General features: G+C 48.6%; 1 pseudogene and 1 gene segment (V, D, J or C); both read left to right on the top strand.

The window, feature by feature from the left end:
* Nucleotides 1-691: 691 nt before the first annotated feature.
* On the top strand, nucleotides 692-1,219 carry LOC138847242 (Ig heavy chain V-A1 region BS-5-like). The segment is given in 2 exon segments: nucleotides 692-737; nucleotides 918-1,219. Coding segments are annotated over 2 exon segments (348 nt in total).
* A 7,136-nt stretch (nucleotides 1,220-8,355) lies between these two features.
* LOC138847241 (uncharacterized) lies at nucleotides 8,356-13,559 on the top strand (annotated as a pseudogene).
* Nucleotides 13,560-16,049: the final 2,490 nt, after the last annotated feature.

Raw genomic sequence — 16,049 nt, 5'->3', positions numbered from 1 at the left:
CGTGTTCCCATCACAGAACTGACTGAGCCCAGCCTCATGGCTTCCCACACTTTTCCTCATAATGCATCATGGGAAACTGTAGATGACACTACAAGCAAAGGAGTCCCTACCACCGATGATGGAATTACAGACACAGTTCCTTGCTTCAGGGTTCAGAATGACTAACTCCTAGATGTCATAGGCATTTGGGATGTCTGGGGCTGTCAACCCAAAGGCAGAAATCTCCCATTGTCACCTTTTCTGTCCATCTCTGCATTTCTGTATCTCTGACCCTTCTCTCTCTATCATTGTACCAAGGTCTTTCATATAGATGAAAAGGAACTAATGGTTATTTAGATAAATGAGGGACATGATATTGCTAACACTCGATATGAAGGGTACACACATATTAAAATGAAAAAAGGTCATTGCCTTCAACTTTTTAAAATTAGGATAACATAAAAATTCACATGATCTGAATCGCATCACAGCCATCACCATACACACTCAGGTCACCCAATTCTGCACTGGGCCCTGTCCTATCTGAGGCATCTGACCTCATGCCTGCTATATAGGGGCAGCACATGCAGATAGGACTCCCTCTGCCCATGAAAACCAGCCCAGCCCTCACCCTGCAGCTCTGGCACAGGAGCTCCAGCCCCAGGACTCTCAGGTGTCCACTCAGTGATCACACTCAACACAGATGCTCACCATGGAGACTGGGCTGCGCTGGCTTCTCCTGGTCGCTGTGCTCAAAGGTAATGATGGAGAACGCGGGGCACTGAGTCTGGGAGAGGACGGGAGTGAGAGACACAGAGAGTGCAACAGCTTCCTGACCAGGACGTCTGTGTTTGCAGGTGTCCAGTGTTAGGAGCAGCTGGAGGAGTCCGGGGGAAGCCTGGTCACGCCTGGAGGATCCCTGACACTCACCTGCACAGTCTCTGGATTCTCCATCAGTAGCTACAACATGGGCTGGATCCGCCAGGCTCCAGGGAAGGGGCTGGAATACATCAGATGGCTTATTACAGGTGGTAGCGCATACTACGCGAGCTGGGAGAATGGTCGATTCACCATCTCCAAAACCGCGAGCACGGTGGATCTGAAAATGACCAGTCTGACAGTCGCGGACACGGCCACCTATTTCTGTAGCAGAGACAGTGAGGGGCCCTCACACTGTGCCCAGACACAAAACTCCTGCAGGCGCGCGCGGCTCCACCAGGGGGCGCACAAGACGCACTGAGCCCAGATTCCTGTCCTGCACAGGCGCAGAGGGGGATGAAGCCCTGGTTTCCTGTCAGGGAATTGGGGTTTCCTCTCCTGTAACAGTTTTGAGGGAAGAATTCTACTGTTTGATTCTGTCCCTCCTAACTTCAAAGACGGAGAGAAAGTTTGATGTAAAAGGAAGAAGTCCTAAATGAACAATTTGGTTCATGGACAGCGACTGTGCTCACCAGGATCAGAGATGTGGGAATATTGAGGACACTATTGAGTCTCTTCCAACCTGACTCCCGACAGCACCCTCAGGGCACTGAAAGCTTTGGACAGTTTCAGTTTTCCCTGTGTAACCAGGGACAGCTGAGACAGGGCCGTTGATCTGTTAAACAGCAACTATTCCACTCATCCCTCTCCTGCCACAACCAGCAAGTGTGCACTGAACCAACCTTTGACTGTACATTTGGGTGATCCACACTCACTTTCTGCAGACTTTAACCCGACCTGCATTTCCCCTTAATCCTGGAACAGTCTGTGGTCCCTGTGTGAACGTCACAGCACTCAGGAATGCACTTGCAGCTCAGCTGTGTCTCAGGCTGAGCTTCTGCAGGCACCTGGGAAGCCTACAGAGACTTCCTCATCCTCTAGGTCCTGGGACCCTCCTGGGGGGCTCCCTGCCTGAACTCAGGAGGGAAATGCACTGGACATAGTCAAGGTCATAACTGAATGGAAAGTGTTGGGTGTGCCCTTCCAGCTGATCTGGTTCTGCTGCAGTGTCGTGGGACCCCTGCACCTGCTGTGGTTTAGCAGAGCAGAAAGTGGGACACACAGTGGCTGTGCACTCTGGGGCAGGAGTCCACATCACGGGGAGATGTGTCTGTGGCTCCAGCATGATGCCCAGTGTCCTGAGGCTGAATCAAAGCTGCAGGAAGAGCCATTCTTAGACCATGTGTCCAGAGTCCCTGCTCTTCACTCCATGTCATGCTGACTGGAGTTATCACTCCACTTTAGTCTTTCATCTATTTAGAGAGGGAGACATCCATGCTGCATATCACAGTGCTGGATCGAGCCCATTTACCCGCTTTCCCATACTTGTAGTGAAAATGCACCCTGGAAGAGAGTAGATGATGGATGTGTTATGAAGCCCCATCTCCAAGGTGGGGACACTGATGTAGTTCCCTGCTCCTGGGTTCCAGCTGCCAAGCCTTGAGTACACTGCGTTCATTTATCATCTCCATAAAACATTGGCAATCACAGCACCAGTATTCAGAGATCTGAATCTTCATGATTTCCCATTTTTGCCATTTCATTATCATAAATGTTTGATAAGTAATATTTAATATAGGCTTATGAGGTATAATGATATGTGTTGAATAAATGAATGTATACTGAGTGGAATAATGAAGTCAGACTTACTGACATGTTTATATCAAAACCCATGTTTTTCCTGGTAGAATGTCGTTTGTCTAATGTCTTGGAATTCTGCAGACACTATATTCGCTTCACTGCTGTCACCATGCTGCACAGTAGATCCCTCAGTGTGTGGACCTGTGGGACTGAAACTCTGACCTTGCTCCATCGTCTCCTCTGTTCCTCCCAAGCACAGATGTTGGTCTTCACCATTGAATTTCTGGTTTGTTACTTCATCCTTTTTATCTCATGTACATAGCATCACATATTATTTGGCTTCTTGGCCTGGATAGTTTAGCAGAGTGTACTTATCCTGACATATTATCCTTGGATATTATTCTCCAGGATCATCCATGTTAACCAAGATACTAGAATTTCTTCCTCTTTACTGCCATATAAACTCCCTGTTAAAATATAACTCTGTCCATTTGTCCATTATCCATCCTTCTTCAATGCTAATTTCACTGGATTATGTGTGTGACCTCTTGAGAATGATGCTGCTTTAATTGAACATGAGACTGCAGAGGTGTTTGCCACAGTTACTGCACATCCCGTGGTCTCCTCCCTGGGATTTCATATTCCTTCTACCCAGGCATGGTGTTGGAGGATCCTGTGATAATTCTATTTCTCAGCTTCCAATGTTTTCCATGAAAGCTTTCCTAATTTACCTGACTCCAGCCTTTACCAGGTCATCATCTCTCTCTTCCTGCACAACATGTGTCAGCTCTGGTATGTCTGGTAATACAAAGTCTAACAAAGGGATGGGATATCTCATTGTTTCTCCAACATGTACATGCATGATGATCCCAGATTTAAAGCATTTTATACATTTGCCTTTACATATGCTATTTAAAAAATTACAGATATACTTTCACCTCTTTTAAAACTTGCATTTGTCCAAAAAGAAAAAGAGACAGAGACTGACAACAGTGATCTTCTGAATCCTGGAGCACTTCCCAGATGCCCATAAAAGCTGGCATTTGGTAAGACCATAGCCAGGTGCATGAATTCAGTCCAGGTCTCACACATGGGATTAACTCAGACTTCTCGTACTGCCTCCCAGAGTACACATTGGCAGGAATCTGAAATTGCGACCTAAACTGGGACATAAACCTAAGCATCCTGATGCAGGAGGCAGGAATCCCACAGGCTAACTTCAATGCTGCTCCTGTCACCCACGTTGTCAGTCACTGCATTTGAACAATTGATTGCTTCCCCTCTGATTCAGTTCCATGAGTTCATTCAACATTTGGATCTAGGCTCCTAACCATATATATAGTTATCTTTCATTTATTTAAAAATCTATCTATTTGATTTGAAAGGCAGTGTTATGGCAACAGAGGAAGAGACCAACAGAGGGAGAGAGAAGCTTCCATCCACTGGTTTCCTTCCTGAATGGCTGCAAAGGCTGGGCAAGGGCAAGACTGTAGCCAGGAGCCTGGAACTTCCTCCAGTTTCCCACGAGGCTTGAAGGGGACACACACTTGAGTCATCGTTGACAGAGTTCCCTGGTCCATGAGCAGGGAGCTGGATTTGAAATGCAGCAAGCAGGGTCTGAAGCCATGCTGCTGAGTGATGCTGCATGGGGATGGCAACTTAACCTGTGGGACCAAATGTTGGACAACCCATGTGTGACCTGAAAATGCTTTCTCCCCATCTGTGGTTTTTTGGTTCTTCTATTACTCTCTTTGTTACACAGAAGCTCTGTGGTTGGATCCATTATCTTTTGCCTATTTTTGCTTGTTGCCTGTACATTGGAGATTATCAAAATATCATTGCCCAAACCAATGTCAGCTTGCTTTTGTCCAGTGTTTTCTTCTAGAACTGTACTGTCTCAGGTCTTGCCTGTAAGGCATTCCTCAAGTTCACTCTGTTCTAATCTGGTGTGAGATGACCACATAACTGAATTATTTTCAGGTGCATTCAAGTGTCCCCAACCCCAGGTAACGACAGGAAACCCATCCCCATCCTGGGCTTTTTCACCGTGCATTCTCAGAACTCACATTCTCAGAACGTGTTTCTTATTTCTAGGTTTCTGTTCTGTCCCAGGGCTCTGGGTGTCTATGTTATCCCAGCACCAGGCTTAATTTCAGCTCAGATGAGATAAAGCCTCCTGCTTTGCTATTTTTCCTCAAGACCATTCAGCCATCATGAACCCTGTTTTTTCATGATAATTCTTGAAGTTGCTTCCTGGTCCTGTGAAGAATGTCAGGCTGTTTCACAGGAAATGCATTGAATCTGCAAATCACATTGTAGCTTGGCTATTTTAACAAGCTCATTCCCTCAAATCCATGACTACATCATTCCAATTTACAGGTAATCTTCAGATTCCTTTTCACTTTTTAAATTATTATATATTATGGAAGTAGGAAGCAAGAGCCCTATGTTACACCTTACATGAAAATCCACGCAAGATGGATTAAAGATTTAATCTATGACCCTACACCATCCAGTTATTAGAGAACATTTAGGAAAACCTGCAAGACACTGGCACAGGAATAGAATTTTTGGAAAAGACCTGAGACATAGGCAGTCAAAGACAAAATTAATAAATGGGATTATATCAAATTGAGAAGTCTCTGTATGGCAAAAGAAACACCCAGGTAATTGAGAGGTATCTGAGAGAATGTGCAAAATATTTGAAGCTATGCCACTGATAGGGATTAATAACCAGAATCTACAAAGAGATTAAGAAATCCCAAACAACAAAAACAACTGAGTTAAGAGATGGGCCAATAACTCAGACATTTTTCAAAAGAGGAAGTCCAAATGGCCAACAGACACATGAAAAAATGTTCCGGATCACTAGCCATCAGGGCAAAGCCATCCATCATGCAGTACCCCATAGGGAGGTGTACGGAGCAAAAATGTTTCTTGAGCTCACAGCTGTAGAGGCTGGAAGTCCAGGATCAGACAGTGAGAATGTTGTGTCATCAGGCATCATAACATTGTGAACACGGATGGGAGGGACCCCATCCCCACACAGGACGTCAGACGAGACCAGGGCTGACTCCAGTAGCACTGTGCTCTGTGCTGAAGCTGGGGACCCAGGAGATCTACTGTGATCTCCTCCATAGCAGATTCCCCAGAAGTGAACAATCTATTTCTGTAAACATCCAGACCGTGTACTCCCTGTCAGTGCTGTTACATTGGGGCCATGCTCAGCACTGATGGTTTGAGAACAAACCACACCCACCCCCACAGGCTGCTCCCAGCATTCCGTGTGGCCCTGATAGATGCACTGGAGACCTCAGCTTCCTCCATGAGGCCCTGACGTTGAATCCACTCATGGTGGGAGTCATCACTGGATGCACTCCCCAGAGACGATGCCATTCCACGTCTCTCAGGCACCTGTGCTAGTTTTACTCAGTGGTGGTCAGTGTGGAGGATGCAGGGGGCAAGGAGACCTGATCAGACCTCCTGTCTCAGTGCTCTCCTGCAGGCACTGGGGTCCCAGCTGTGTGGCCCTTCCACCTGTCCTTACCCTCCTGCACAATAGAGCCCACCCCTCCACCAGGTCCTCTCCCTCTGCTGCTGGACCCTATCCCCGACTGTCACTTCCCCACATGCCATGGTTCTCCTCCCCAGTCCTCAGTTTTGGGGGTAGAGCCATCCCCTGAAGATGCAGACTTCTGTGTCTTGGGTGATCAGGGCTGGCACAGTGTCTGGGGTGGACTCTGCTCACGAACATTTTCTACAGGATTCCACCAGGACATTGGTCATGATGGATTCCTCCTGCAGGTGAATCACTTTCTTACACAGTGGACACAGAGGAGCAAGGTCTGGGGTATTGAGGCTGAGGATGCTGTTCCTGCAGAGCCGTGAGCAGAGCCAGCACTGCTTGGTGTGCATGTGTGGTCACTCCAACTGAGCAGCTGAAGGCTGCATGTTAGGTGGAACTTACCCTCCATACTTGACGCACGGAGCCTTCCATCATGCATGTATTGACTTCACCACCCAGTGATCCCATTGAGAGGGGCACTAAGGAGGGACAAGTCCATGAAGGTTCTGCCTGCATTGAAGGGAATACAACCCTTAGAAAGATCCTTCAGGCCGGCGCCGCGGCTCACTAGGCTAATCCTCTGCCTGTGGCGCCTGCACTCTGGGTTCTTGTCCCAGTTATAGCGCCGGATTCTGTCCAGGTTGCCCCTCTTCCAGTCCACCTCTCTGCTGTCACCCGGGAAGGCAGAGGAGGATGGCCCAAGTGCTTGGACCCTGCATCCTCATGGGAGACCAGGAAGAAGCACCTGGCTTCTGGCTTCGAATTGTCACAGCGCACCGGCCATGGCCCACCAGTGGAGGCGGCCATTTGGGGGATAAACCAACGGAAGGAAGACCTTTCTCTCTGTCTGTCTGTCTCTCTCTCTCTCTAACTCTGCCTGTCCAAAAAAAAAAAAAACATTCAATAACTTAAGTTTTAAATTTGAGTTATCACACATGAATCAGAGAGGAGGACGAGAGAAAGAGAGATGTTCCGACACTGCGCTTTCCTAAGTGTTGCTGTGGCCAAGTCTGCTTCCCAGCCTAGCCCGCTCTCAGGACAACAATCAGGTGCATCCACAAGAGTGACAGGGCCCAAATATCCTCCCATAAACTTCTGGGTCCTGGGGCTGCAGGAGCAGGAATCTGGTACTGGGAGCCAGAGCCACATGGCAGACCCTGGCACTTCCCTGGAGGATGTGCGCATCTTAAAGAGTGCTACTTTCAATTTATTATTTCCATGAAATTTGATGACACAGTTAAGACTAATACACTGCATATTTGTGCAAAATATCATATTCTTACTCTGCTTTATTTTCGGTTTCATTCTTGTAAGATTTTCAGATATTTTGCTTAAAAACTAAGAAAAACTCATTTACCTGAGCCTCACGGAACCTGCAAACTCAGGACCTTCGACTTCTGCCACAAAACCTACATGATGCACAGGGCTGAATTGGATGAATCTGTTGTGAAGGAGCCCAAAGGGGCTCAGGCCTTAATGTGACTGGAGGAGTTGGGCCAGGGCAGGGTGACACAGGAGCTGTGGGCAGCACCGTGGGATGTGATATTTGCTCTTGGCATAGTTGTGATGAGGAGTGAGAGAGGCACAGGTGAGTCACACTCACCACACACTTTCAACATGTGGGGCTGCCTCTGTATCTATCACAGCTCAACAGCATTGCCCATGGAAGCAAAATTGCCCAGCAGAGAAATTGTGAAGAGCAGACAGGCAGACAGACACTGGTACTTGCGTGGAAACTGGTCCCCTGTGCATCTCTCTGTAAAATTGGAATCCAGCAAAAGTGCTCCTTGTTCTGCTGCTGGCAGGGAGTTCTGCAGACCTCACCAGGAAGCCCCAGTGAGTGCTGAGTGTGGACTGGGGCACAGCTGAGTCCTGTGGTGAGGGGCACGGATCAAGGTGCTGGGGATTCCTCTTACAACACTGGAGCTGGGGACACATCCACACTGTACTGGTGATTTCTCCTGTAATGTTGAATGGACCAAGAGCTAAGGGAACCCATGAAAACATGTTGTAGGTCCATTCACATAAAAGGACTCAGACAGGGTTCAGTGTGCAATGACAGCACACAATTCATCACTCCTCCCATAAGTGTGCACTGACAGACTACCTCGGGACACTCTCATCAGTCTGGGCATAGTCCTGTCTGAGGCGTCTGACCCCATGCCTGCTATATAGGGGCAGCACATGCAAATAGGACTCCCTCTGCCCATGAAAATCAGCCCAGCCCTCACCCTGCAGCTCTGGCACAGGAGCTCCAGCCCCAGGACTCCCAGGTGTCCACTCAGTGAGCGCACTCAACACAGACGCTCACCATGGAGACTGGGCTGCGCTGGCTTCTCCTGGTCGCTGTGCTCAAAGGGAATGATGGGGAACGTGAGGCACTGAGTCTGGGAGAGGACGTGAGTGAGAGACACAGAGAGTGTGAGTGACAGTGTCCTGACCAGGAGGTCTGTGTTTGCAGGTGTCCAGTGTCAGGAGCAGCTGGAGGAGTCCGGGGGAGGCCTGGTCAAGCCTGGGGGATAGTAAAACTCTTCTGAAAAGTCTCTGGATTCTCCCTCAGCAGCTACGACATGAGCTGGGTCCGCCAGGCTCCAGGGAAGGGGCTGGAGTGGATCGGATTCATTTGGAGTGGTGGTAGCACAGACTATGCGAGCTGGGTGAATGGCTGAATCATCATCTCCAGCGATAACACCCAGAACACGGTGTCTCTGCTCATGAACAATCTGTCAGCCAGGGACACGGCCACCTATTTCTGCGCAGGAGGCAGAGTGAGGGGCCCTCAGTCAGAGCCCAGAAGCGAACCTCCCTGCAGGGGAGTGCGGCTCCACCAGGGGGCGCACAAGGCGCACTGAGTCCAGATTCTGGTCCTGCTCAGGCACAGAGGGAGATGAAGCCCTGGTTTCCTGTCAGGGATTTGGGTTTCCTCTCCTACAGTTTTGAGGGAAGACTTCTACTTCATGATTCTGTCACACTGACGCCACTGACGTAGAGAAGCTTGATGTGACAGGAAGAAGTCCTAAATGGACACATTCAGGTTCGTGAACGTTGACAGTGGTCACCAGGATCAGAGATGCAGGACTATCTGGGGACCTCGTGAGTGTTGTCCAGTCTGACTCAGGACAGCGTTCTCAGGGCATTGCCGACTTTAGGAAAATTTTAGTTTTCCCTTCAAACCCAGACAGACCCGAGCCAGAGTCTTGATTTGCTACCTCAATTTTATAAGTCGTCCCTACCTCCTGTCAGAGCAGCCTCTGAGCTTAACTGAATCAACCATCTTATTCTAAACTGTGGGTGTTCTGCATTCACTTTCAACAGACTTTATACCCAATCTCCATTTTCCCTTTAATCCTGGAACAGTCTGTGGTCCCTGTGTGAACGTCACAGCACTCAGGAATGCACTTGCAGCTCAGCTGTGTCTCAGGCTGAGCTTCTGCAGGCACCTGGGAAGCCTACAGGGACTTCCTCATCCTCTAGGTCCTGGGACCCTCCTGGGGGGCTACCTAACTGATCTCAGGAGGGAAATAGCTGGACATCAGCAGTCAAGGTCATAACTGAATGGAAACTGAAGGTGTGCCCTTCCAGCTGATCTGGTTCTGCTCCAGTGTCATGGGACCCCTGCACCTACTGTGGTTCAGGGAGAGCAGAAAGTGGGACACACAGAGGCTGTGCACTCTGGGGCTGGAGTCCACATCACGGGGAGCTGTGTCTGTGGCTCCAGCATGATGCCCAGTGTCCTGAGGCTGAATCACAGCTGCGGGAAGAGCCAGTCCCAGAGACCATGTGTCCAGAGTCCCTGCTCTTCACTCCATGTCTATGCTGACTGGCATCATCAATCCATTTGGAGGCTTTCTTTAATATACAGAGGGAGTCCCCCAGGCTGCATATCACATTGCTGGACGGAGCCCATTTGCACCCTTTCCCATACTTGTACTGACAGTGCACCTGGAAGACAGTAGATGATGGATCTGTTATGAGGCTCCATCACCAAGGTGGGAACACTGATGCAGTTCCATGCTCCTGGGTTCCAGCTGCCAAGCCTTGAGTGCACTGCCTTCATTTATCATCTCCATAAAACATGGCCAACACAACACCAGTATTCAGAGATCTGAATCTTTATGGTTGGCTATTGTTCATCCTTTTATCCCACATAGGTAGCATCACATATCATTTGTCTCCCTGGCCTGGATGGTTAGCAGAGTGTACTTTTCCTGACATATTATCCTAGGCACATTTTTCTCCAGGAACATTAAAGTTGTCCAAAATTACAGAATTTCTTACTCTGTACTGCATATAAGCTTCCTTTTAAAATGAAACTTTGTCCATTTCTTCATTTTCCATTCTTGCTTCCATGAGATGTTACTGGATCATATGTGTGAACTCTTTTGAATTATGGTGCCTTAAATGAACAAGCAACTACAGAGGTGTTTGCCACACTGACTGCAGATCACATATACACCTCCCTGGGATTTCATATTCATTGTCCATGCAATGGTGCTTGAACATCATGTAATAATTCTATTTCTCAGTTTTTGATGCTTTTCCATAATGATTTTACTAATTAACCTGACACAGACTTGTACCAGGGTTATCATCTCTCTCTACGTATAAAACATATCAGCTCTAGTATGTCTGGTAATAGCCATTCTAACAGGAGCGATGGGATGTCTCATTGTGCTTCTAACATGGACATACATGATGGTCCTAGATTCGTAGCGTGTTCTATGTTTGCCTTTATATCTTCTTTTAAAATTTATAGATGTAACATAAATTTTAAAATTCATCATTTTAATGGCCAGCGCCGCGGCTCACTAGGCTAATCTTCCACCTGCGGCGCCTGCACCCTGGGTTCTAGTTCAGGTCGGGCGCTGGATTCTGTCCCAGTTGCTCCTCTTCCAGGCCAGCTCTCTGCTGTGTCCCGGGAGTGCAGTGGAGGATTCCCAAGTGCTTGGGCCCTGCATCCACTTGGGAGACCAGGAGAAGCACCTGGCTCCTGGCTTCGGATCAGCTCGGTGCGCCGGCTACAGCGGCCATTGGAGGGTGAACCAATGGTAAAGGAAGACATTACTCTCTGTCTCTCTCTCTGTCACTGTCCACTCTGTCTGTCAAAATAATTTATCATTTTATTTAAAAATTTGTCTGTATGTATTTGTCCAAAACCACAAAGAGATGGAGACTGACAGTGATCTTCTAACTTCTGGGTCATTTTCCCAATGGCTACAAAAGATTCATATGGTCAGGCAACAGCCAGGTGCTTGGAATTCTGTCCAGGGTTCCCACGTGGGACTGCTTGGAACCTCACCTACGGCCTCCCAGGGTGTGCTTAGGCAGGAATCTGAAACAGGAACAACCTAGGACACAGCACTAATCATCCTGATACGGGAGGCAGGAATCCCTCAGGCTCACTCCAGTGCTGCTCCTGTCACCACCTTATCATCACTGCATTTAAACAATTGATTTCTTCCCTTGGGATTCAGTTGCATGAGATCATTCAACATTAGGAAAAAGGCTCCTAATCATATGTATAATTAATCGGCAATATATTTTAAGTATCGATTTTATTTTAAAGTCAGTGTTATAGCAAGAGATGACGAGACCAACAGATGGAGAGAGAAGATTCCGTCCACTGGTTCACTTCCTGAATGGCTGCTAAGACTGAGGATGGCTCAGCCAGAAACCAGGAGCCTGGAATTTCCTCCAGCTTCACAAGGGGCTGGAAGGGGACAAACACTTGGGTCATGGTACACAGTGATCACCCTTGCACTTCCTACCTCTGTGAGTTCAAGCTTGTTGACTGCATATACAACTAATTTCACATACTATGTGTCTACATGTACCTGCATTATTTCTTTTAGTATGTATGCTCCAGGCAGACCCACATTCCCTAATGACAGAACAATCTCATTCTTAATACTAAATAATATTCCATATGCAAATGGGAAAGGATCCATTCACTGTTATATGCACACTTGCTTTTTTGTAGACTGAACTACTGTGAAAAAAGCTGCATAGCTGAACCCAGGACTGTGGGTGAATTGTGACACAGTGATTTCATATCCAGTGCTTGACCTGAACTCAGAGTCATGGTTACAGAACAGGGAAGAGGGGGGAACAGGGGACGGCTGATACCAGGGCACAAAGCACCACTCACAGGAAGGAATAACTCTGCTCCACACCACAGTGTGCTGACTCAGTTCACCACAACCCACGATAGGTTCTATGAATAACTAGAACTGAGGTCTCCAGGCCTCCCAACAGAGTGATGGAAAGGAGGTGGAAATGCGCATGACAGGGAGTTGATCTGTGTCCATTTCTACCATGCACATTCCAGGAGCACACTACACCCCACTACCATGTACAGTGTTCTGTGTTCAGGAACAGTTTTAAACTAAAGGCAATGGATGAATAAGAAAACAAAACATAGTTATCAAAGGAATCCACTTGCAGTCTCATCTGTTTTAAAGTGGGCACAGGCATTAGGACAAAATTGACTAAGTCCCCACTAGGGACACCCGAGTTCCCATCACAGAACTGACTGAGCCCAGCCTCACGGCTTCCCACACTTTTTCCTAATAATCCCTAATCAGAAACTATAGATGACGCTACAAGCAAAGGAGCCCCTACCACCGACGTTGGAATTACAGACACAGTTTCTTGCTCCAGGGTTCAGAAAGACTAACTCCTGGATGTCATAGGCATTTGGGATGTCTGGGGCTCTCAACCCAAAGGCAGAAATCTCCCATTGTCACCTTTTCTGTCCATCTCTACATTTCTGTCTCTCTCACCCCTTCTCTCTCTATCACTGTACCAATGTCTATCATACAGATGATAAGGAACCAATGGTTATTTAAATAAATGAATGACATGACACTGCTAACACTAGATATTAAGGGTACACACATATTAGAATGAAACAAGGTCATTGCCTTCAACTTTTTAAAATTATGATAACATAAAAATTCATATGATCTGAATCGTATCATAGCCATCACCCTACACACCCAGGTACCACGTCTGCCCTGGGCCCTGTCCTGTCTGAGGCGTCTGACCCCATGCCTAATATATAGCAGCAGCACATGCAAATAGGGCCTCCCTCTGCCCATGAAAACCTGTCCAGCCCTCACCCTGCAGCTCTGGCACAGGAGCTCCAGCCCCAGGACTCCCAGGTGTCCACTCAGTGATCACACTCAACACAGACGCCCACCATGGAAACTGGATCGGAGACATTTATGCTGGTAGTGGTAGCACATACTACGCGCGCTGGGTGAATGGCCGATTCACCATCTCCAGCAACACCAACCAGAACACGGTGTCTCTGCAAATGAACAGTCTGACAGCGGCGGACACGGCCACCTATTTCTGTGCCAGAGACACAATGAGGGGCCCTCAGGCTGAGCCCAGACACAAACCTCCCTGTAGGGACGCGCGGCTCCACCAGGGGGCGCAGGAGACGCACTGAGCAGACTCAGACCCAGGACCAGATGCAGTGGGAGGTGAATCTCTGGCTCCCGTCTGGAAATTGGGGTTTGTGGTCCACTAAACCTTTCCTACGTCCTGATCTGGATGGATGATTCTGTCCCCAACACCGATCACTGAGCAGAAGTTTTGGTATCACGGGAAGACGTCACATGAAGAAAATGGAGTCGTTTTAAAGGAATGAATGATATCTCTGGGGTCCCCAGCATCTGAGAACTGAGGGAGCTCTGGGCACCCGGGGAGGCTTTTCCAGCCCGAGTCACGGAAGAGCTCTCCGTGGAATTCTCTGATGAAGTCATCTGGGACCCTGCTGAGAGCCCAGGGGCAGTGTGGAGCCAGTCAGGGGCTATGGATGCTGCAGTGTTTCACATCCATGCCCTCCCCTCCTGCACAGCTGGGCCCTGAGGGGTGAGATGACCCCGTGGTCCTGTTCCCTGGAGCTCCCGTGCGCATTCTCTACAGCTGTGCCCTCGTAACCCTTTCACTTCCTCACCCTGAACTCACAGGTTGAGGACCACGTGGTCCAAACCCCAGGTCAGGGATTAACCTGCAGCTCAGGGGTGGCTCAGGCTGTGGCTCTTAGAAACCCTGCTTGCTCTTCCTCACTCACGTCTCCTGGGATCCCCGGACCTGCTCTCATTTGCAAGCAGAGGTGGCCGTTGGTAGTGCAAGGGGTCAGACTCATGGAAAACACTGGGTGTGGAGAGGTCTTGTTCCCCACATTCTGCTGGCCTTGTCTCCATCTCAGGGAGACCAGCAGGTGGGAAAGACCAGTGAAGTCTGCACTAGAGTCCAGGTGGTTCTGGACTGTGTCCCTGTGAGCCCACCAATGATCCAACCCTGGAGCTGCATCCCTGCTGCATCTTGAAGGGCCTGCCCCAGAGACTGTGTGTCCAGAGACCCCGACTCCTTCCTCCAGGGACTGCCTGCACCTGTTCTCAGCCATGCTCCTCCTCCTGTGGAAGCAAAATCATCCTTGCATCTCCCAACTCTGTCATCATCAGGAATGAACAAATTTTCTGCTCTTCACCAGGATAGCTGCATCAACCCCATGTGTTTACCAAATGTCTCCTGCAAAAATGCAATTGTTCTCTCATGTAGTATTCTTACAGAATCTGAAGCAATTCTCTCAGCTCATGTAGAAATTACTAATTCTGAGTGGCTTCATCTAAACCTGGAGACACAGACAGGTAAGTGTTGGTTTAAGGTGGGAACAGAGCAGAGGCTGAGTGTGGTTCTTTGACTGTTTTATTCTGCCTGTTAGTACCATCATGCAGTACCCCAGAGAGGAGGTGTATGGAGCAAAAAGGTTTATTGAGCTCACATCTGTAGAGGCTTACGTCCAGGATCAGACAGTGAGAATGTTGTGCCATCAGGCATCCTAATATTGTGAACATCATACAGTGTTCAGGCATCCTAATATTGTGAACACGGATGGGAGGGACCCCAATCCACACAGGACGTCAGACGAGACCAGGGCTCACTCTAGAAGCACTGTGCTCTGTGCTGAAGCTGGGAACCCAGGATCTACTGTGATCTCCTCCATAGCAGATTCCCCAGAAATGAACAAATCCCACTAGGCCTCACTCGCAGAGCTCCCCCACTTCTCCCATGGTCACCCTGGAATCACTCCAAAACACACACACCTTTGAGGACACACTCTGCCACAGGCAGAGGAGGGAGGTTTCCTTCCACAAGCATTGTAGGCTGATGACACAGTACCTGTTGTTCAGGATGAAGCCAGCTGTGTAAACAGGTATTTTGAGACTTTAGAAGACTCAGGGCCAGTTTAAACACAGCTCATGCAGACAGTCCTTTTGTTCCTTTGGGATACAGGCTACTGATCATACGTTCTATATGAAAATAGTTACTTCCATGTGTGTGTAGGCTGCTCACGTCTCATCGGTCCACTTGCAGTAGAGAAGCTCTGTAGTTTATGCAGCATCATCTGAAAAGGTTTTCTTATGTTGCCTGAACTCTGGAGATCTAAAAGGGAAATCATGGACAGATCACTATCAGGGAGATTCTGCCCTATGTTTCCTTCCAGTAGTTGTACAATGGACTTTGCATCTGATGTCAGATCCTGGTTGTTCCATGCTTTTCATGTAAACATCCAGATCGTGCACCCCCTGCCAGTGCTATCACGTTGGGGCCATGCTCAGCACTGATGCTCTGAGGACAAACCACATCACCCCCACAGGATGCTCCCAGAATTCACTGAGGTCCTGTTCAGGGCACTGAAGACTTCAGCTTCCATGAGGCCCTGAGGATGAATCCACTCATGGTGTGGAGTCATCACTGGATGCACTCCCCAGAGACGATGTCATTCCACGTCTCCCAGGCACCTGTGCTAGTTTTACTCAGTGGTGGTCAGTGTGGGGGTTGCTGGGGACAAGGAAACCTGATCAGACCTCCTGACTCAGTGTTCTCCTGCAGGCACTGGGGTCCTAGCAGTGTGGCCCTTCCACCTGTC

This window comes from Oryctolagus cuniculus, chromosome 20 (assembly GCF_964237555.1).
Source record: "Oryctolagus cuniculus chromosome 20, mOryCun1.1, whole genome shotgun sequence".
NCBI classification, from domain to species: domain Eukaryota; kingdom Metazoa; phylum Chordata; class Mammalia; order Lagomorpha; family Leporidae; genus Oryctolagus; species Oryctolagus cuniculus.
Note: the sequence above shows the minus strand (reverse complement) of the source record. Positions and strands in the feature narration are given on the sequence as shown.